Source organism: Siphateles boraxobius, unplaced genomic scaffold, assembly GCF_051911475.1.
Source record: "Siphateles boraxobius isolate OS27281-9 unplaced genomic scaffold, OSU_SipBor_1 41, whole genome shotgun sequence".
Lineage (NCBI taxonomy): Eukaryota > Metazoa > Chordata > Actinopteri > Cypriniformes > Leuciscidae > Siphateles > Siphateles boraxobius.
The window spans coordinates 2731486-2754751 of record NW_027509042.1 but is presented as its reverse complement, the minus strand read 5'-3'; the positions used below and the strand labels follow the sequence as shown (position 1 = coordinate 2754751).

The 23266-nt window shown below is 35.8% G+C and overlaps 1 protein-coding gene across 2 annotated transcripts in view; it reads right to left on the bottom strand.

Moving 5' to 3' along the window:
- Positions 1–22595, bottom strand: part of cacna2d2a (calcium channel, voltage-dependent, alpha 2/delta subunit 2a) — a 236826-nt gene extending 214231 nt beyond the window's left edge. For both annotated transcript variants that reach the window (XM_077197787.1, XM_077197786.1), the window contains exons 1-2: positions 22260–22595; positions 4814–4895 (exon numbers count right to left, since the gene is read on the bottom strand). In XM_077197787.1, coding sequence (XP_077053902.1) covers positions 4814–4895; positions 22260–22375 — 198 coding nt within the window. In that variant the 5' untranslated portion in view covers positions 22376–22595. The remainder of the gene's footprint in view (positions 1–4813; positions 4896–22259) is intronic.
- Positions 22596–23266: the final 671 nt, after the last annotated feature.

Sequence of the window (23266 nt, the reverse complement as noted above, 5' to 3'; positions counted from 1 at the left end):
GGTTAAGCTCGTGGGACGGAGGCCTTAGCACTACATCCTACGCCTGTCAAGGAGGCTACAAAATAGGGCCAGCAGCTTGACACAATATCGGGCGGACCTCAGGGGAGCAGAGGCCTCTAACAGAAAGCTCAGTACCACTGCCTAGCTGAGCTCTAAGATGGTTTCCCTTATGATCTCTCTGCCGCAGCGTGGAGATCAATGGAAAAACATAAAGCTCATAAAACATTGTTATGATAAATAACTACTAATAAGAATAAGATACAAAACATTGAATAATGGCAATATTTGAGCCAACAAGAGGAGACCAAAAAAGAAATAATTCCTGTTCGAATTCCTGTCCTGCAGGCACCCAACTTTCATCCCTCAAGAGAGAGTCAAGCCCAGATGAAATAAATTACTGAAACCGCACAACCCCCTCGAATGTCAAGCGCAATCAGATTCAATCTCTCTGAAAGGAATCATACGAGAACACATAAGAGAACAGCCATGAATGCATCGCTATGAGTGCCTTCAACTTCCTCGGGAGCTGAACGTGCTAGTGCAAATACTAACTTCTTCTTACCTGTCTCTTGTAGTCAGTTTTGCGAATACATCATACCTAGCATATCCAGACTCTTCGAAGAGTCGAAGGCATTCCACCCAAATGCACGTCCCACACATCCTTCATGAATAAGGCTGGCGCAAACAGAGCTTTACATTGAGAAATCCTCACAATGCTCGCATTCAGCTCCCTCAAGAACTGAACACGAAAGCTCCTCACCCAAACCCAAGAAAGCACAATCGTGTGTGTTCTCAGATGTCAGAAACAAACAAAAGGATCATGAAGACAAATAAGAGGATGTCGTGTTTTCACACATGCTTCAGACACCGGTCATGCTGGAGGCATTCCCCAAAGTGTCCTCAAGGGGACACCATGCGAGTTGCCATTCGAAAGGGAACCCATTTAAGGTCTGATATTTAGGTGTTTTCACTGTGGTGTGACATTAAATAGATTAAATAGAATCTATTACATAACATGTGACAAAACGCATCAAACTGACTGTGAACTTGTTGTAATTATTTAATGGACATCAGTAGCAGATCCAGCATTACTAGCTGTGACCCATCAGTTTGAATTATGCATGGTCTCCAGCAGAAAGCAGGCAGAGATCAAAGGTCATCATGGAGGTCAGGTTTCTAGCGTTGCTCTAGACAGTTCACATCACTCCAATCTGATTCCTGACTTTATCCTAATTAAGTCATTCAAAGCACTAACTGCTGTCTGCAGGACAAAGAGAAAGAATGATATCATATCCTGCCTCACTGAGCTTAAGCATGTTTCTTTTACTTTTTACATTTCCATTTATCAATCAACATGTTACTATTTGTTCTTCTATATTTCAATCCATATACAGTAATACTACTAGGGCTGCATGATATGTAGAAAAACTGCAACACAGGATAAACTTCTGAGTAATATGACAGCAATGTGTGATGCGATACCCCTAAGATTAATTTCTCAAATCAGGGGCCATTCACACGTACTGTAGATCATTGCAATGGAACTCGAGGTGAATATATACATTTTGGACTTTTGTTAACTTGAAATAGCATCTTAACGTGACACTCATTATATGAGACGCTGAAAAAAACATCACAACATTAAAAAAAATACATCTAGTGCATGTTTATACAGATGCATGTTTATACATGTTTATATATATTAACCCGTTAAAACAGCTAAGAACGTCTTGTAAGAACAGACCACAGGTGCAAGTTCTCTGCATTACATCAGTTAACTGAAATCACTGATTAGCAGTTGCATATTGCAATCATGACAAGCGTATCATGGTAGGGTAATTTGCAATATATCATACACATTTGAAATATAATGCAAATATGTGCATATCAATTTTCATCAAAACATCCTTAAAATAAGATAACAAAACTGCATTAGAAAATTGTGTAAACACAACAAAAATCCATTAATATAACAACATTTTGTGAGATTTAGGTTTGAAAGAAATATAGACTTATTTCAAGTTATATTCTCAGAAAACAACTTATTACCTGACACAATTTTGCTTCTGAAGTAAATTTATCTTGTTTTAAGGATGTTCAGATATTATAATGAAAAGAAAAAGCAAAAATAAAACATTTTTGGTGGCATTTGAACAGATTTCACAATGTCTGCTTTAGTATTTTTACTTCAGGACAAGCAAATCTAGTAACTTCTATCTGAATCAGAGAATGATGTGCATTAAGAGGCACTTTCCTTTTCTTGTCTCATTTCCTATTTCTGTCCTTTTACACAAAACATACAACAGTCCAGGTGTCCAATACCCAACAAACACGCACATCTGGCTTCAGAGGAAAAAATGAATTTACCAAGAAACAGATAAACTTAGGAGAAGGCATTAAATATTCAGATGACTGGCCCAACATGAGCTGTCATAACCTTGAAGAGGCGCCCAGAGTTGCACACGAGTGTGTTCTATTTATATCCGTGCTACTGAACTGTGTAGTTTGTTAGGGAGTGTGTGTGGGAGTAAAGCTGTATGACTGCTTATCTAACATCCCTGACTAAAGACACAGAGAGACATAAATAGAACCAGAGAAAGAAACAAAAGAAGTAGCGCTTTCAAGGTCCATTCTATTTAATTTCGTAAAGCAAAGTAAATCAAGATGGAAGTGATGCAACTGAAAGGATGTTCATCTATCTCAGGGGTTCCCAAACTCGTTTGTCAGCTGAATCTCTTTAATCTAAATTATTTAGTTGAAATAATTCCATAGCTTACCAGCACACACACAGCAAAAATGTTTTGTCAAGAAACCTAAACATGTGCTTTACTTGGAAACATCTAAATTAACTGGTTTTTTTAGTTACAAAATGTTATGGTTGAATCAACCTGACAACAATATTTACAACATCGGGTTCCTCTCACGAAAAGCCAGGAGGTCTGTGAAAAATTTCAGAATTTATAAACAAAAATCTCACTGCAAAACCATGACAAGCAATACGTCTCCAGCCTGGGTACGTGTGTGTGTGTGTGTGTGTGTGTGTGTGTGTGTGTGTGTGTGTGTGTGTGTGTGTGTGTGTGTGTGTGTGTGTGTGTGTGTGTGTGTGTGTGTGTGTGTGTGTGTGTGTGTGTGTGTGTGTGTGTGTGTGTGTGTGTGTATATATATATATACACAAAAATGTGTCTGATTTGTTATTTTGGAAATGTTATTGTGTTTTCTAACTTGATCATTTGTTTTTAGTCTTTCCACTGCGTTTATAAATTTGTTGTTTTGTTTTCAGAATTGTGGTCTGTTTTGCACTTCTCGGCCACCATACAAGAGTTTTGGACACTGTACTACATATTTACTCAAAAATCAACCACTAATAATAATAATTTAAAAAAAGGGGAACTCTGAAGTTCATATTCAGCCAAACCTCTCAAATCATCCAAACAAATCATCTCAAAATGACCAAATGTCATCAGATTATATCACTATCACTATCATACATCATATAATTCTATATATTTTCCAATCCACCAATTTTTCAAGCAAAATATCCAAATATGTATTCAAGATTGTTGCACGCTGAATGCGGCCAGTCCATTCAATTTACTTTCTCAAAAATAACTTTGAGAAGCTAAAAAATGCTTAGAATTCATTTGCCAGACTTTTTTTCAGAAAGGGTGGGAAAAGAATATCGGAATAAACTGGGCATGAAAAGGAAAGAGAGAGTGACGAAGGAAAGCAATCTTGTTAGCGGGCCGCTGTAGCCCAGGGAAGATTTCTATCAGACGCACATATAGGGAGAGGCATCCATTTAGAAAATGGCTTTTTCTGCACATGCTGGGCCATTTAGCACTCCCTGTGACGACTCCTGTTTGGGCCGGAGATAAATGCGCTTTCACAGACTCACTGCACACACACACTCAGACCACAGACTCAGCAACCTCCGGCTACCGAGAGTGCAAACACAGACTTGCATGCATTCAGTGTCCCAAACTGATTTTCTAAAACACACACACACATACACACATGGATGGACAAATTAAAATATACTCCCAATCACTTACTCTGCTGTTTATCCCAGCAATATATATTCAATACAAACAAACAAAAACTCCCACAACTTGGGAATGGAAATAGCCAGAGATACATGATTTACTTTAAATAAATTATTAAAATTGAAATAAATATTTAAAAGGGCTATATATATATATGTACATCATTTTTTTATTTTAATTATTTAATTTTTTATTCTACTTATCACTAAAATTATGAACATACTGTACTGTAATTTGTAATAAACAAAAATTGCATAAAATAAAAAAACGCCTTTTCATGGTCTCACAATATTTTAATATTAAGAAATTGTTTTATGCCATTTAACACAATATATAGAATAGTCATTTAACTAGTGAAATATTCATGTGAAATATTCAATATAAAAAAACAGTATATGTCAAGCTTTCAGAAACTACCGTTAAATTATTGCTTAGTGGCCAAGATTGTGACCGCTGTCAACAGAAAATTATTGTTATGAAATGTCTCTATCGACTACAAAAAAAAAAATCTGCTATTATTGTAATCATCTTATGCAACCAGTTATCATAACATCATAAACAAGTTAAAGCTTCTTCCTAAGGCACCACAACAAAGATAAACAATACAGTGTGATTATTATGGTCGCTTCCACACTGATGTACAGAAGAGAGATGCCCTTGCCCTTACTCTGTAAATCCAGAATGTCTTTATATTATAGAATATTATATAACTAGATATTATATAACTAGATTTGTAGTACGGTCTAACAGGTTAAAGATGTTCAACTTACTCCTTTCATTTGTTGGCCTCCGGTGACCAGCTGCAGCACCTTCTCCAGTTCCTTCTCTATACGACCGGCCCAGTGCATCATCCTGTTACACACAGACAGCATTGGTTAACAGCAATGCAAATCACTAATAATCACCATCACATAATGGCTACATTTTTATTTAACCTTTATTTAACCAGATGATCTCATTGATATTTAAAACCTCTTTTTCAAGAGAGACCTGGCCAAAATGGCAGCATATTAACAGTGCACAGTTACAAATACGAACACCAAGCACACGCACAACAACAAGGAACATTTAACAATTCAAACTTCCCAATTCACAACCCTATCTGTCCTATATAGTGAGAGACAATAGAATGTGTGGATTCCTAATCATAGCACATTGAAAAAGAGTATCGCAAAAGTCTCCAAATCGTGTGTATCTGTGCCTGCTACTGACTTCATAGTTAATATTGCCCACTATGACTGATGTCCCAGTACTGATATATAGAATAGAAAAGAATAGAATAATAAAAATTCAATTAAATTCAATAAAAAAATGTAAAAATGAAAGGAAAAAAAAAATATATATATAACATAAACATAACATTAAAAAATACAAATTAGGGCAGTCAAAGACTAAAAGTCAAAGACATTTAATCAAAACAGATGGATAAAGACTGAAATCGTTTTTTCAGACACACAACAGAATTTTTAGGAGTTATTGACCAGAAAACCAGAAAACTGACAGTCCGTTTCATACTCCAGAGGTGATCATGAATTACAATTAACATAATTGCTTTTATTTTGACTGTGACCTTGTGACCTTGAATGTCCCGGGAGCCGTCGATCTTGCACTTATGAATTTCCCAAGGGTAAAAAAAATATATTAATGATAATGATAGTAGTAAAGTCATCCAAATGACAACTTGACTTAAAGACTTAAATTAAACCAAAATTGGAGTAAGCTTTGAGGTCATATAATGCACTCACGCAACATTTAGTTCTAAGAGGAAATATGTCAACACAAAATAAAAAGACAGTGTGACATTTCTTAAAAAGCGTTATTATCTGCTAGAGCACATCCACAGTCATGAGGTGTTTTCACATTCAGTGTTTGGGAAACCGATGGAGAACATTACAAGGGAATTTCAGCAGTGTCACACAAACCCTATAACAGCTTTATCTGCTAGCGCCTAATGGTCAGAGATTTGCAACCACGGCCCGGGGTCAGAAATAACCCTTATCTGTGTTACACAGACTAGAATAGCCCTCAAAGAAATCCTGCATGTGTGTGCAAGTGTGTGTGTTTCTGACTGAGCAGTCTTAATTACTTGATAAGAATAACTGAACCCAGCTATTCTATTAGCATTTAATAATATAATGTTTAAAAATAAATATGTTATTTCTTATACGTGTGTTCTCCCTGAACTCTTCTATAAGTTTTTCTGTTTTTCCAGCATTTAGTTAACTCCAGAAACAGTTATTGTGTGACTTCCGAAGAGCTGTACTATATACTATTTATAATTTTTTTGCAGCTTTAAAGGCCCAGTCATCATTCACATTGATTATACTAACAAGATTGACCAGTATATTATTAAAAAATTAGGGCTGTGAATCTTTGGGTAGACAGGTTTTCAATTCGATTCAATAACGATTTTTGCAAATTCAGACCGATTCACATTAAAATTTTAATAATTTGATTCGATTCTGCATTTTCATATGCATTCATAGAATTATTTAAATGCTTCCCCTAAAGTGTCTCACACGTTTCAAGATCGACCTTAATTAAAGATCGATGCATATGCACAGAATCTTTATTTTGGGGTGAACTATCACTTTAAGAAAGTAAACCGTCTCAATTTCGACTTTAATCACTACTCTTCTAAACTCTCATCCTGTCTTTCTCTATGGCAGTGGGCTGCTCGGCTGTTGGCAGGTAAGAGTGGATGTTTAAGGAGCCGAATTATAAAGAAAGCCCGGTTCTGACAGAAATGCCTCCCTAAGCAGCAGCAACACTTGCTAACTGGGCCAAACCTGAATGAAGCGATCAAACGTCCGGAGATCAGAGCTGTATATCTGCCTGCAGCTCCTAAAGCTCTTAACACAATGAGATTCAGCAGAAGAGAGATGGATAGAGAGTGGAAGGTAAGAAAACGCTTTCTTAGGCCAGGAACGTTCTGTACACAAACACAGACGTGAAGGTGCTCAGGCAAAAGTTTGCAGCTTGTCGTATTTAACTCTCTGGGGTCGAGAAACGCGCCGGCGCGTTTTGCTGTTTTTTTTCCACATAGCAGCATATAGACTTAAAATACTCCGTCATTTTTGGTCATATAAATAAAATCAATAATGATTATAAACTATAGAGGGTCTTCTTTTTTTGTGTACACTCACATTAACATCAAAACCGTGTGCTTTTGTAAAATGAAGAAAATAAACAGGGTGTGCTTTCTGCCTCTCTGTCTCCGTTAAATTTTTTTCTGGTGCACGTCTCTAAACTTAAACAAAGCTCAGCGAATACTATTCACACAAGCACGAGCAATATATATTTATTATCATTTAAGTTTGTACTTTTAAAATATCTAATTCAAAACTAAAATAAATATTCTCTGTTTATGTAATCTATAAAAAAAGAGAGAGGTGTCAGCCGATCTCATTATCGTTCTCTTAGCTCATTATTCTGCTAATCTGACACGCCCACGGAGAGCGCGCGGTATTCAAACGCAAATTATCTGAAGCAACACATGCAAAGTGTCAACGCCCCTCATAAACGCGATAACACAACAAATGTAATCATCAGATTAATGTAGCCTATTTCTTCTTGCAAGGCTGTGTGAGGAATAATCCTGGGACATTACCTCAGAACATGTACTGTTTTTTTTCATTTCGAGGAGCAACGGATCCATCTGATAAGTACGTTTTTTTTTATTATTGTTCTAATCGTGATATCATAGTGTATGTAAACCGCAAAAAGACTGTTTAAATATGAATCGCGTCTGTGTGTGAATGAATGAACTGAACAGTTTTTACCAAACCCTATTGCTATACTGAGATGAGTGAAAATCGACTGAAATATGTTGAAATAACGTTAAAATGTCTTTGTATTAGCAACGTATTAACTGCAAATTAATATTTATATGCCCTAATATAGGCTATCATAAAAACAACAAACGATATGCCTATGTTACAGAAGAAATATGAAAGACAACATTTCGTTGACTAGTTTTTGGATAGATTATTAACTGTTTACTGTAGCCTAAACTATAGACTACTGCCACATTGAATAAGCTTTTGTTCACCAATTTCTGCTCAAATGTTAAATATATTAGGCTATGTTTGCTTTGTCAAAAATAAAGTCATCAACTAGGATGCTATTATAGTGTTTGTTCCAATGTAGGCTTTATTCAAACTAATGAATCCTTAACTTTGAAATATGTATGATAAAATGTATACTTTAGTTTTTACAAAGAAATATTACACTTGAAATATTGTTATTTTAATTGTTGCTGTAATTGTAACCTTTTTAATAAAATAGCAAATAATATATTTACAAGGTAGATGTAAACAAAATCTTAAAAGGTCAATATAAGCCTTCTCTTCAAATTATTTGTATTGTGTTTTATTAGTGACAAATTTGGGGAGAGGATACATATCCAAAACTTTCTGAAAATACAGTATGAGAATTAACTACACAATTACTAGAAATGTTCACCTTGGATATTATACAATTTGCAAGCAAAAATACAAGTGGAAAAATACTATTATTTTCTAGATGTTTCCAACTGTGAACCAATTTTGTAGTATATATACACATTTCTTTTCTTGTGTCCTTGTATTCTTTCTTGTGGCTCAGTGACACACCTGTGAAAAGCTCATTATGCAGCTCATTAAGCAGGTCTTTTGTCTTCACAGGTGTGAATCAGACCATTATACATGAGTCACGCCCATTTCGCATATTGCCTTTCCAAACAAAAAGTGTTTTACAAAATTTAAATCAATGTATTGTTTTATGTGAATGATTTGGAAGGATGATTTTCAGATCATTTTGAAGCAAAAATCCTAGGCGAGAACATCCACTAGTCAAAAGTCTTGTGGACACATATTTAGCCCTCTGGGGTCCTATGTGTTTTTGGGGTCCTGGAGGTGTTCTGACATGCTCTAACATTTGTGCTTTTTTCAGTTATTTATAAACATGTTAATGGCAAAGGTGTAAATTCACTCTATATAGCACAAACAGGGCTACCATAATATGTTAGCAAGATGTATGTACATATTCATATTTTTGAGAGAATATTGTTTATGCATGGTTATTGAAAAAACTAAAACTTAAAGTCTCTGAAATAAGGCCACAAAACACATACTAAAGGGATAGTGGAGCCTAAAATAAAACTTGTCATCATTTACTCACCCTCATGTTGTTCCAAACCTGTATGTCTTTATTTATTTCATGGAACATGAAAGTATGCTGGCATTTTAAATTCTATTTAAACTTGACATTGACACTGACATAAAAAGTACTGTGTACTTTTACTGTGTACTGTGTCAGCACTATAATCTAAGTTTTCTGAAGTCATATGATTGTGTGAAAGTCTTGCTCGACAGTTGTGGTCACCATTCACTTTTAACAAAACTACACAAATTTGTATCTACACAAACCCGTGGGTATAGTATTGCCTTTTTGGAAAGAACAAGAGCTGTTATTCCAGTAGAAACAGACCAATGGAAACATATATTCCACTGCAAATAGACAAATAGATATTAAAGACTGTTAACCAAACACTGAGTCTCATTTTTTGACACACAAAATTAGATGTAAAAAGCACCAAAAGAAATGTGTATCGAGCAAAATGTTTCAAAACAAAAAAGTTTTTTTAAAACTCGAGAAAAAAAAGTTAAGGAAAATAATAATAATAATAATTCAACAACCTGAAAGTAAAAAATATATATAAAAAAAAAATCTAAATCGAGCATTTATGTTATATGAACTGCAGTCTGAACTTTCCAAAACAATGACGCATTAAATTAAGAATAGATAGAAGCATTAACGTGTATGTTTCAGAGTTCAGACCTAAGACAAAAGTAATTGATACCCACATAAGCAAAAACACACCCACCTATGATCAAATACACAATTAATGGACTGACTTTTCTAAAACACACATGCACATATACACACTAAAAGCTTTGGGGGCTTTTAGCACCTACATCTCAGCGTACATTGACCTGGGTAAAGAGCACTAAGAAACAGACTAAGACCAAATGAATGGCATGTATAAACGCAATCATAACTTCATTCAATATTGAGTAAACAGTGCAAATAGTGCAATGCTTTCATAGTGCTGAGATTTCAGATATTTACTCTCTATTACAGCTGTTCCACTGCAAATCTAAAAACAGCCAGTAACAACACAACCCTCTGCATCATCTATCTCCACCATCGGAGGAGCAACATGGTCATTTGTTATTTAAAGATAACACAGAAAAAGAAATGCCATCATAAAATGTCAGCTTCATTTGAATGACAAGGATGAGAAGATTAGCAGAAGAATGAGTCACATTGGCCAACCCTCTATGGACACACGAGTCGCCATTGGATAGTACTTTTTTTTTTTTTTACTTGCCAGACCTTTTACATGCAACAATGCAAATGAAATAAAATCTACATAAATATAATGCAAAAAAGAGTGTAAAGAGTGTTGTAAAGAGTGATACCATTGTGCAGTGTTTACTCAGTAAAGTTGACTGAGTGGAGGTGGTTTAGTAGATAGTGGTTCCGCGTATAGTAAATGAAGCAATGGTGTAGAGTTACACTGAAGCTATTTTAAGGCATGAAAAAAAGAATTCACAGGAAAAAAAGTTTAAATATGTAATTTTGGTGATCAAAGAGGAGTTTTAAAGGATAAAATTATTGACTACAGGGGGACTTTAACATTAAAAACAGACAGCAGCAGAATTATTAGGCTGATGTCACTTCAAGATATAATGCATGGATTCATACTGATAATGTACACATGCTTTTTCTCTCTCAACTAGGGGTGTGCCATATCATACCGTCCACGATAATACCGGTATACATTTTTACATGATAAAAAAGTGTCATATCGCGATATGAATGATATAGCGACGCAATGACGTATGGCGCATTTACGTTCCCTAGCACGCACAACAACAACACCTGTCTGAGCGCAAGAGCAGCCTGTCAGCCTCCGATGACTATTTAGCAATTTCACAAACAGCTTGAGTGTTCAGCAGGGCTGCCGACGCGCGTCTTCTCACGCGCGCGTTGAGGAGTCGGGACATGACTGAATGGTCTCTTGCACAATCGGGCCATCAGTGCATCGTAACTAAAGTTTATAATTTTCAAGTCTTCTTAATTCTTATCAGTTTAAACATTCAAGCGGTTTTAAACTATCCAGTAAGCTACTCACGCACTCTCTGAGAGAGTTGCACTGCGTGCATACATAGAGTACAGCTCGCGAGAAACTGAAGTTATTTTTCGCGGATTATATTGCTTTAATGGGGGGAAAAACGCAAAATTGTGTAAAACTTCCGGTCTTGGTAAGTATACTCATAAACACAGTCGGTTATGTATAAAATGCATGTGACAGTGTGACAGACAGAATAATGAAAACAGCAATGGATCCGTGCACTAGCTGTAAAAGTGACAGCAGCCATAGGCTATGCGTCTGTCATTAATGTTGTCGTCAAAACAACAAAAGATAGCTTTAATTGTAATAAATGAGAATTATTAGCCTATGTATTTAATTTAATCAGGAAACAGAACTAAAAGACTATGTGTTATTTTACATTTGATTACTTTATTATGTTTTTGTAGTATTTCTGAATACTGGTGTTAGACCTACACACATTTAACATTTAATTCAAAGATTGAAATCAAGCTTCCTTTTGTTGTGTAAACTCTTAACAACAAAATTACCACATTGTAAAAATGCAATGAGTGAGCAAACATTTAGGCGAGATAAACATAATAAGAACATTTTCAACAACAACAACAAAAAATGTCTATATCGTCATAAATATCATTATCGCAAATATTCTTGAAATATCGTGATATAATTTTGAGGCTATATCGCCCACCCCTACTCTCAACTGTAGGATACTACTCTAGGATACTCCCCAAGATGGGCATTTTGACATAATTTTGTGTGAAATTGTAAATTCAAGCTCAGGAAGACGTGAAAGAGAGCTCAATTCAGTATACATCAGATGTGAAATTTACGCACACAAAACTTATCACCGCGCACTAAGGGTGTCACGATTTCGATTTTAAATCGAAATCGATCGAACTTAATTCACAATCTCGAACTTCGAATTAAAAAATTGAATCGTCGATGCTGCCACGCCCCCCATGTCACGTCCGGTCGGCGTGCCAAGCGGAAAAAAACCACTCGTGTTGAAGTGCTGCGAGTCTATGGTCAACCTCCTCTAACTTAGCTACAGCCACTCAAAAGATAGCATGGCAACTGCAGATGCAGGAGACCCATCAACAGAACTTGAACCCCCTCCTCTTTCATTGAAGTCGCAGGTGTGGATGTTTTTTGGATTTCCAGTAGGGTTGGGCGGTATTTCGGTAATATCGTATACCGCGGGGTCTTAAAATAGCAACGGTATCAGTTTCAATACCGTCATTACCGGCACTTATATATAATAAATAAATATAATTTATTCAATGCCTAAAAATGCTTATGTAGTTGTCATCAAGTGACAGTGTGGAGGAGAGAATGAGAGAGAAGGGAGAGGCGGTAAATACTGACGAGGCAATTTGTAAATGTTGCAATAAAAAAGGTGACCGCGAGAGATGGAAACCTCTAACCTAATGTCACATCTCCGAAACAACCACCCACTCAGTGCTGCGAGGATGCATTTTGCCCCGAGTTCATTAAATAAGCGCATTCGTTTATATTTGTTAAAATATTATAATGTTTTTTTTTTTACGTTGATAATGAAAACTGAACAGCACGAGTAAGATGGGATGCATCGGGAGTCAGACATTGACCACTTAATTAAGTTTCATTTTGTAAAAGGCCTTTCTTTAAAGTGAATTTCGTTTTGTATAAATTGTATCCTAATTTAATTTTTTTTTTTAATCAACCAATAATAAATAAGAATCAAATATAGCAGACAACATAATCATGACATGATCGTGCGCTGGCGCGCCGCGGTCACTTGCATTAAAATCTCATCATAAATTAACCGAAACTCACATGTATGTCTCACAGACATGACAGATATCTAAATAAAGTTTGAAATTTCATTTAAACGAAACAATTCAAAACGAAAAGAAATAGGCCACTCGCTGATTATTTAATCCATGATGTGCATTTCTCTCTATGCGCGTTCTATACGGAAATGGCGATCATCAAATTAAACGAAACTATTCCAAACGAAAAGAAATCGGCAAGCCTACTCTCTGATTATTTAATCCATGATGTGCATTTCTCTCTATCGTTCACTATGGAGATGGCGATTCGTCAATTTCTTTAAACGAAACAATTCAAAAGGAAAAGAAATATAGGCAGCATACTCTCTGATTAATCCAGGATGTGCATTTCTCTCTATACGCGCGTTCACCACGGAGATATCAATCGTCAATTTCTTTAAACGAAACAATTCAAAACGAAAAGAAAAAGGCTAGCCTATACCTTCTGATTATGTAATCCATGATGTGCATTTCTCTCTATATATGCGCGTTCACTACGGAGATGGCGATCGTCAACTTAATCTTTGCAGCACTGACAGAAAAGTTGTATTAATAAAAATCAATGGACGCGTGTCACCGGATTTACAAATGCACTTCTTGCTTGTTGCTTGTTAATTTAATTTAAATGAATTAATAAAACGAATATAATTGTCATAATTGTCATTTTTGCTCATTTATAAATAGTATTTATATCTACCACCCCCTCAACACCTGGGTTAAACAATTATTTGGCGCCACCATATTATAACGGCCCACGTATTAAAAATAGTCGAGTCTAAATAGGGCTACGGCTCATATTACATTTAATGCCGTCAACAGGGATCAGACACAACGTGCACGGGTTGGCCTTGATTTTTTTTTGTGTGTGTTTTTTATGCCCGATCTGGTATTCAGTTTCTGAACGGTGTAGACACAAGCCAACAGTTTGGTGACGCTGTCTGAGCCTTATGTCATAATTTTTAATTAGTCACGGTAATACCGTATACCCCGGTAAAATAGGGAGGAGGTTTGACGGTATCAAAATTTGGATACCGCCCAAGCCTACTTTCCAGTGAGTTATGTTGACAACGTTCGCGCTTCAAAAAAGCCACAGTTTGCAGACATCCCAAGTCTCGCGGAAGTTACGGGAGTCTCCCGCATATTGATAGCGGCTCCCTGATGCACGCAAATTAGTTAAAATCTCCCGGAATCTAGAGTGAGCGAGCAAGAGCGCACATGCGAGACAGAATCGCAGACAGACCGTATAGCGCGCGCATGGCAGAGAGGGAGAAAGCGAGAGACCTTGCGTGTGTGCCTTATGAAGCACATGTAAGACAGAGAGCATCCTGATTGGCCGGTTTCGGCTTTAAAAAAAGTAAATGTAAAAATCGAGAATCGAATCGAACCGTGACCTTAGAATCGAAAATTTAATCGATCCGAGGATTTGGAGAATCGTGACACCCCTACCGTGCACGCGAGTTACCTTTTTCGGGGAGCGGTTTAAAATGGCAAGGCTTAAAAACACGTGCAAATGATTAACTTTCATGATGACACAGCACTGGTCAGATTGGGACAGCGTCGATTCTCTTTACGTGGCATATGCAAGCCTCTCTATTTCTCTAACATTGAGTGTGTGTGTGTGTGGGGGAGAAAATGACAGAGGTCACTCTCAGCCAAGCGAAGGTGCGTAAAGTTCAGCAGGTAATGAAATTATGTCTGCGCTAAACTTATTTTTTTTTTCCTCTAACTCAAATCACAGATTACTGAAATTGTACAATTTACTAGCCATTGGATTAAGACATTTTTTAGTCACTCAACGTGAAATTTGGTCACATATGCTAATTTGCTAGCATTGTAGAGGGTTTTTGGCAACAAAGAAAACACACTTCTCCACAAACCCACAACTGGCATCTAATGCGACAATTTCAGCACCATTTTCTTTATATACAAGTGACGTCTAACCATGTTTTGTAAGATATAATATTTTAAAAAAGTATATATAGTACACAATAATATAAGTTAATCCTGTCAGCTATGAACAATAAACTGTGGCTCCAATTCACACGGACAAACCAAAATTGGACAATAGAAGATTTGGAAAAACACTTCCTAGTCTGATGAGTCTCGATTTCTGCCACGACATTCAGATGAGGGTCAGAATTTGGTGTAAACAACATAAAAACATGGATCTTCCTGCCTTGTATCAGCGGTTCAGGCTGCTGTTGGTGTAAGGGTATTTTCTTGGCACACTTTGGGCCCTTAGTACCAACTCAGGGCTCCAGACTGCGAGCAATTGGTCGCATTTTGCGACCATTTTTCCTGCCGGTGCGACTAAATTTTTATTTAGGTCGCGCTAACGCAACCACAACGTTGCCAACAGCGAATGCAAACATTCGCTAATTAAATTCGCTAATTAAATGTGTGTATATATATATATATATATTTTTTTTTTTAAGTATGTATATTTACACATGTAAATAAATACATATTTTAAGTGTTATTAAGATTAGTTAATAAGAAAAAAATTAGATCAGATCATGAGCTGCCTAAAGATTCCCATCCCTACTGTACAATGATTTATTGCTTGTCTTTGTCGACTAATACAGAAGGAAAGAACTTAAAGCAATCGCATATTAAATCGCAATTGCAATATTGAAGGCAAAAGGTTCTGAAGGCAAAAGGGGGTCCAACCCAGTTCTAGCAAGATGTACCTAATAAAGTGGCCGCTGTGACTGAAGAAAAGGTCAGCACACCCTCTCCATTGCCACACGTTTGAGTCCATAGCACAAACGCTGTGACAAGTTAATACTTCCTTGGTTGTTCCAGTAGAGCATGGCGCTAGAAACATGAAGTTCATGGGTTTGATTCCCAGGTAATGCATGTACCGATAAAATAACTTGAAAGCAAGAGATAAAAGGTGTGCCAATCCATGCACTGTAAAAGTATGTACTTATAGTTAAGGGTGTGCTCACATCCATAACCCTAACTCTATGAGCTATGGTAATAGTGATAGTGAGGAAACAAGCAGCAGTTACCTCTATTCAATTCAATTTGCAGGCTACTTTGGTTTAGTGTCACGTTACAAAATATCCATTAGAGGTAGATTCAGTTAAGTTAAATGTCATTTGGCAGCTGAGATTCAATTCACTCAAGCCTCCCTTTAAAAGGAAGTCGATTTTCTCTGTGGCCACCTAAACAACACCACTCTTTTGGGCAAAAACAAATCTGAAAAATTGTTTTGCAAAGATTTGACCTTAAAATCATGTCAAATCACAAATAAAATCTAATAATAGCATCATTAACTTTAGATTTTCCCATATGCCAACCTGAAGTTGGCTCGACCTTTTACAGTTTTACAGTTAAAGAAAAAGTAATATGGCTTGCGGGACTTACAGCAGCAAAGAAGATGAAGGACATCGATGAACATTGATGGAGGATGGACATTGTATATATGGAATTATTAATGGCTCGATGTCATTGTGCAAAAGAAGAAAATCGCAATAACATGTGGCTGACTTTAATTGACAGAATTAAGTTTGTTTCTTTGAGGGTTTATTATTATTATTATTATTATTATTATTATTATTATTATTATTCCTTTGTGTACTATTGGGTTTAGGATAGGTAATAGTGTTTGGAATGTATATGTTGTATGTAATTTTAGGATATGTGAAGTTTGTTTATGTTAAGTGTGTGTGCATGGTGAAATTTTGTGTTTGTGTATGTGGTGTATTTATGTGGTTTTAGATCTAAAATGAATAAAAAGTTAATAAAAAAAGCTTTTCCCATTAGTATTTTTTGATGGGTGACCCGTCTCTGACTCACTGTACTGCTTCCTCTCACGTTTCATGCATTTCAAACATAATTAACCAAACTAAGCCAAACTCTGTTGTTATTATAAGTACTATGACCTTAGAAACCCTTAATGCAAATACAAGCGGCTAAGCCACTGCCGAGGGAGTTTCCTGTAATCTATTAATCAGATACTGACAGATACACAGGAAGTGAAGAAAGAAACGAGACTGAGCGTGTTTAGATTACACAGTAATGAAAGATCTAGAAGGAGATGATAATAAATGGTTCTGCTGAAGGAAACGTGTCAACCAAGAAAAGGTCACAGAGGAAGAAATAACGGTTTTCAGAGTGAGGGATGTTTTCTCAGGGAGAACTGATGCTAACCGCTAATGACAACACCTCCAGCATCCGCAGGAATCCAGAATGCTTGCTCTTTTATCCTCACACAGGCCATAAAATGTGCCAGGTCATAATTTTTATCTCTCCATCATACAAACACCTTTATTTAGTGCCTGGCCAGTATGTACAAGTAGATTTTTTACTTGCTTTGTCAACATATTATATTTCTATATTGCTAATATTAATACATTTATATAATTTTTATTAACATATCTTTACATATGACAAAAAATATATATATCTTATCAATAAATTTTTTACAGTATTTATTAATCTTTGTTTATGATAAAAATCCAGCCTTTCATTGTTTGTTCGTTTTAGTTCACAGTGCATTAACTAATGTTAACAAATACAATATTTTATGTCCATAATGTATTTGTAAATGTTAAAATGTACATTAAATAAGATTAATAAATGCTGTAGACGTATTGTTCATTCTTAGTTAATGTTAAATAAAGTAGTTAATTAATTATTAACTAATGAAACCTTATTGTAAAGTGTTAACACTCCCCTACCACTAAACACAATACTCACTTTCTGTATTTTTACATTAAAAAAACATGATTTAGTATGATTTACAAGATGATTTTTCTATATGGGGACCAAAAATGTCCCCTCAAAGTCAAAATTTTCAGGTTCTACATATATATATATATATATATATATATATATATATATATATATATATATATATATATATAAAATAATATAATATAAATATAAATAATATTGTTTATGTCATGAACAGAAAGACAAAAACTATTTTTAACTAATTTTAACTGATTCTTTCCGTACACAAGCCATCAGTATCATCTAAGTTAATTACTCTCACACTGGCTCACCTCCCATCTCTATTACTTATTACAACTTCTCTTTTTAAATCTCTGCTTTTTAAAATTGCCTTACTAACCAGCCTGAATATCCCTAGTTAAATACCACAAAACCAGGAGTAAAGTATCAAGAGAGGTGCTCATTCAAATCCAAGTTTCAGATTCACTGCACATGTAACAGAAAAGCAGATTAAGAATAGCAAAAAAAAACAAAAAAAAAAGAAAGAAAAAAATCACAAAACTGCTGCCTAAAGCATGTTGGATAGGATGTAATCCTCACAATACCTCCATAACAGATGCTATAGGTTATTTTATTGTTTTCAGTATCAAATATAACATGATATCCAAAATGAAACTTTAGTGCCAACTAGTTCTTGTCTGAGAGTCATATACTGATCCTGGTACAGTAGTAAACAAACCCAGCCTACACGAGCTCGACATACAATGATCTACAATCATTTCATAATTTAAAACAAAAGTACTTTTTGTTCTTGGGTGACATCTCATCCTTACAGTCTTGAAAAAGTTTTGTTTCTGTATTTGTTTTTGTATGTTTGCTTTTCATTGAAAAAAAACCCTGAAATTCCCCGCACTGCCACTTCGACTAGCATGTAAATGTGTTGAACAGTGACCTTTCAGCACCATGGAGAGCGCACCATAAAGACATAACTAAAACTTCCAATGAGACTCAGTATTTTTAGACTATTTTAAATATTATACAAAACAATATTTTAGTCTGTACACAGCTTACAGTTCAAACTAATTCTTTACTGCTTAACCGCATCCTAATTTTAATTCCATGTTGTGCTTGATTATTGCATCAATAATCAACTTAATACTACTAAAGCATAATTACTGATATTTTTATAACATCAATAAATAAATCATTAATAAAATATAATTATAAATTATATATAATACATTTTTAAAAATATGATAAGAATTAGGACTGTGACTTAATAAAATATTATTATCAATAATAATAATAATAATAATAATAATGCTATCAATAAACATATGTGGAAATTCAGAATTTATTAACTAAATCCTAATTTCAATGCATGAAATGGAATTTGAATCGAATTGGAAACACCCCCACAGGAAGATGATTTGGAATGACAGGAAGAGGAATCTACTGAATGGAATACAAAGAAATTCAAGTTTTGAGATCACTAATTTAGACATATTATGGCTATTTATTCCCCAGATTTTTTAAACAGAATTTAAATAGGCCTAGTATAAAAGACATTCTCGTTTTTAAAAAAGTTTACATTTAAAAGGTCCGCAATCATGTCGTTTGTCAGTGAGCTCAAAATAAAAGGAAAAAACGCACGAACGAAAAGCCGAGACTCGGTTTGTGTCACTAAGAAGTGGTTACTTTCCTCTCTAAATGAATTATTTAAATGCTGAGTCATTTAGCCATTAACCAGCATGACTGGAGGTAATGGTTACCAAAAGAGCGCATGTCCCTCACTAGTATTGCGTCATCCTGATGCAAATCTGTAATACAAACGACCCTTAACTGTTATCAGTAAGGAGAATTTTGTGTATGACCTACACAATCTCAGTAGCTGCTGTCTATAAATCAAACCCAAAATGTTTAATGACAATTAGGCTCTGCTTCAAAAACTAGTAAGCTGGATCACTGTCTAGCTGCCTTATAAGGAAGCAAAGGAACTTCATACGTGGCAGATTTGGAACGCTTTACATAGGCAGCGACATGTTAATTATATGAACTTTTTTCAGTTCTTTTTTATAATGAATGAACTATGTTTACAAAATACTGGCAGCACATTAGGCAATGGAAAAAAGCTTTAAAAGCAACATGGCAGCCTCCGTCCACACCACTCAGAAGCGTGACTGAAAGATTTGAAACGAGGACACACCATTTCTTGTCTATCGTCACCAATTTACGTATATCAGACTGAAACAATGAAAGCAATAAGATAAACGTAAGCATGCTTGATCATTGCTATGACTTCGTTTTGGTTATTGATTGAATTTCTTGCTTTTGTTAAACCCTTCTCTATAGTGGTCATGCTTGCTTACTGACTGGCTTTGGTAAAGAGGGGAAGGCCTCGAGGCTCAAAGCGCTGTGTAAAATAAGTGTTACAAATCTCTCTGACTACAGGCCACAACACCGCAAACAGAAAAACACACAAACAGAGAGAGTGAATGATAGTCCATTTCACCGTATTATGAATAAGATTATCAGTTATTAACCATACAAGATTTGAAAACCAGCCTAATGTACTATTTAGCTATAATACTATCCAGACATGCACTATTTGTTCTCTGGCAGCGTCTCTGTGCTTCTGACAGGTTGATAGACTTTGCTTATCAAGGTTGACAGATTACATATGCTGCGCTCTTGGGAAAGTGAAACAATCCTTTTATAAATCCAGGATACTATTCTCTTGCCAGGCAGAAATAATTTGAAGACCTATGGGTTAATTACTATCGTGCTAAGCATGAAATAATACGTCCTTATATCTATATTAAAATTCTGTCAAAATGTAAAGAGGGATATATTTATAAAACCTAAAACGATATATTACCTAACAAAGTTGAATCACTGCCTCACATTATTATTATTACTAACAATAATTGTATTTGACACAGTGATGATGCCTCAAAAAGTGACACATAATGATTGAATTTATTAAAAATATCTAATAAAATATATGAATAAAATGATCAAATAAAATGATAAATAACAATTCAACTAAAAGTTGATAAGACTATTTGTTTTTCTATCCTTGAATGAAATGATTATACAATTTATACACATTTGCAGTTTATGGGAACCCTATCTGAACAGACTTTTTTAATTCAACCCACCAGTTGAGTTGAAAGAACCACCGTATATAATACAATTTAAAAGAGAAATATAATATAATATCCTTTTTTGTTGCAAATATCCAAAAAAAGACCACACACAACTTAATTTTACGTTACGTAAAACCTTACATAAACAGCATCAAAATTCTATGATTTCATACAGCATGTGAGACGAGATAATCCATGGGGACTGGCATGTGTGGGCACACAGCGGACAGATCCAGCCTCTGCCCCATACCAGCGCACAACTGGCACGGACCCAACACCCTCACTTCAGGAAGCAGCTGGTGCGCAGTACACTCCAGTGCAAACATGAGATGCCTTACATCCCTCCAGGTCAAATACACAACTCCAGTATATACTGCAACAACCAATTCTAAACTTTATGGATAGGAGTATGCATGCAATGCATACTTGCATATCTGGTATATCAGGCATTAGGAATCTACTGCAGTTTTTGGAGAAAATAAAGAGTATAAAACTGATCAGGAAAGAAACATTTCTCAAGAGAGAACTCAATTGTTGTTTTAAATGTTAATGAATTAATTAAATGAAGAGAAAACCACATTAATTGTATACCTCTATTCCCTTGCTGTGTGTCAACAGTTGTCTCAGGCAAAGTTGATGCTTTAAGAAAAAATTTGAGCAATTTCATTCTCCTCTAGGCTGTTATCATGGGTAGTTTATCCGCAATAATCGATATCAGACAGGTCACTGATACATACAAGTGAGACTCCACATTTCATGAGTTAAAAAATCACAACTAAAGAAAAACTAACGTACGTTTTTAAAGAAACGTGCTATTATCTACAAGGTGCTCACACCTTTTGACCAATGACATTATTTTAGAATTATTTTAAAGATGTTGCACTCGCTCACAATTTGAAGCTGGTCGCACTACAATCCTAAGATCTTAAAATGACTTTTCCAGGACAGGAAAACGGTATTTTTTTTTTATTCCCTGATGTTTTCAGGCTATTCATGACCGTGGGAATCCTCTATCTAAAGGCTGACAGTTCAATAACAAAAAAGCGTTTGCGTGATGCGCTTCTGTCAAAAAGTAGCAGCATTCAAACGTGCGGAACACTCCGCCGTCGTTACCGTATCCGTGATCGGTAACATGACAGCAAGCAACTACAAAAGCATCTACGCTGAACCGCTTAACTATCCCCGTTCTCCTGTCACGCCTCTTTCAATCAATAATTGAACGACTAACGTCCTTGGCAATGGTAAACAATCGTGCAGAATTGTTTAGGACTACAAATATGAACGGTGATTAAAAAATAAAAACAAATTGACGCGTTAACGGAGACCTCTCGAGTGTCTCACGAAACTGGGACGCTGTGAAACGCGCGCGGAAGACGCGTTCCGCGCTCGCGCTTCTTCTTGAGGTACTTACGTGTAGTGCTGAGGGAAGAGGAGCGTCGCCGTTCCCGGTGAGGAGAAGCTGAGGAGCAGCACAGTTTGGACGGAGAGCACGCAGAACAGAGTGGAGGACTGAGCAAACAACGCCATTTTCCATTAAAATTTCAAGAAACTGTGTGGATATAAACGGAACCGGTAGTCAAGCGAATGGGGAGTGACGCCGAGATGTCGACGGGGATGTAGAAGGCTCGTTAAGATCCAAAGCCGCTGTTAAATCTCAATCGGTAACGGGTCTGTGGGGATGATTGGCCCGAGACAAGGCAGATCTGAGACGCGCAGATGCGTTGACGCTGCTGCCGCCACTGGCGATGCTGCTGTTGGCGCTGCTCAGCCTTATTTGCTCTCTCTCTCTCTCTCTCTCTCTCTCTCTCTCTCTCTCTCAGAAGAGCGGGGGAAGCGCGCTATCACTACGCGACAGACGGGGGCGCGCGTCTTGAGAAGACCCTGTTGTTCAGTAGTTATCCAAACGGAGACTGTATGAAATATAATATGTTCAATATGGAACATGGCATTCTTTAAGTATATGTTACATATTTTAGTATCATAGTATTACGTACCACTCACTTAAAGAGTTAGGTTAGTTCACCCAAAAATGAAAATGATCCCATAATTTAGGCTACTCACCATCAAGCCATATGTGTAAATGACTTTCTTCTTTCAGCCAAACACAATCAGAGTTAAAACAGCCAAACACATCATTAAAGCCGAATAGATTAGCCTACTTTTATGACGGATGAATGTTTGCGCTTCCAAAAAACAAGGTACCATTAACTCCCATTAAAAGCTTGGAAGAGCCTGGATATTAATCAGATAATCAGATTAATCAGAGCCTAGATATTTTTTAATATAGGCTAACTCAGATTGTGTTTGTCTGAAAGAAGAACATTACATGAAATGTAAAATTTTGAAGTAGAAAAACTGAAATAGTATTTCAAAAGATGCAACACATAATAATAAAATAATAATAATAATAATATATAT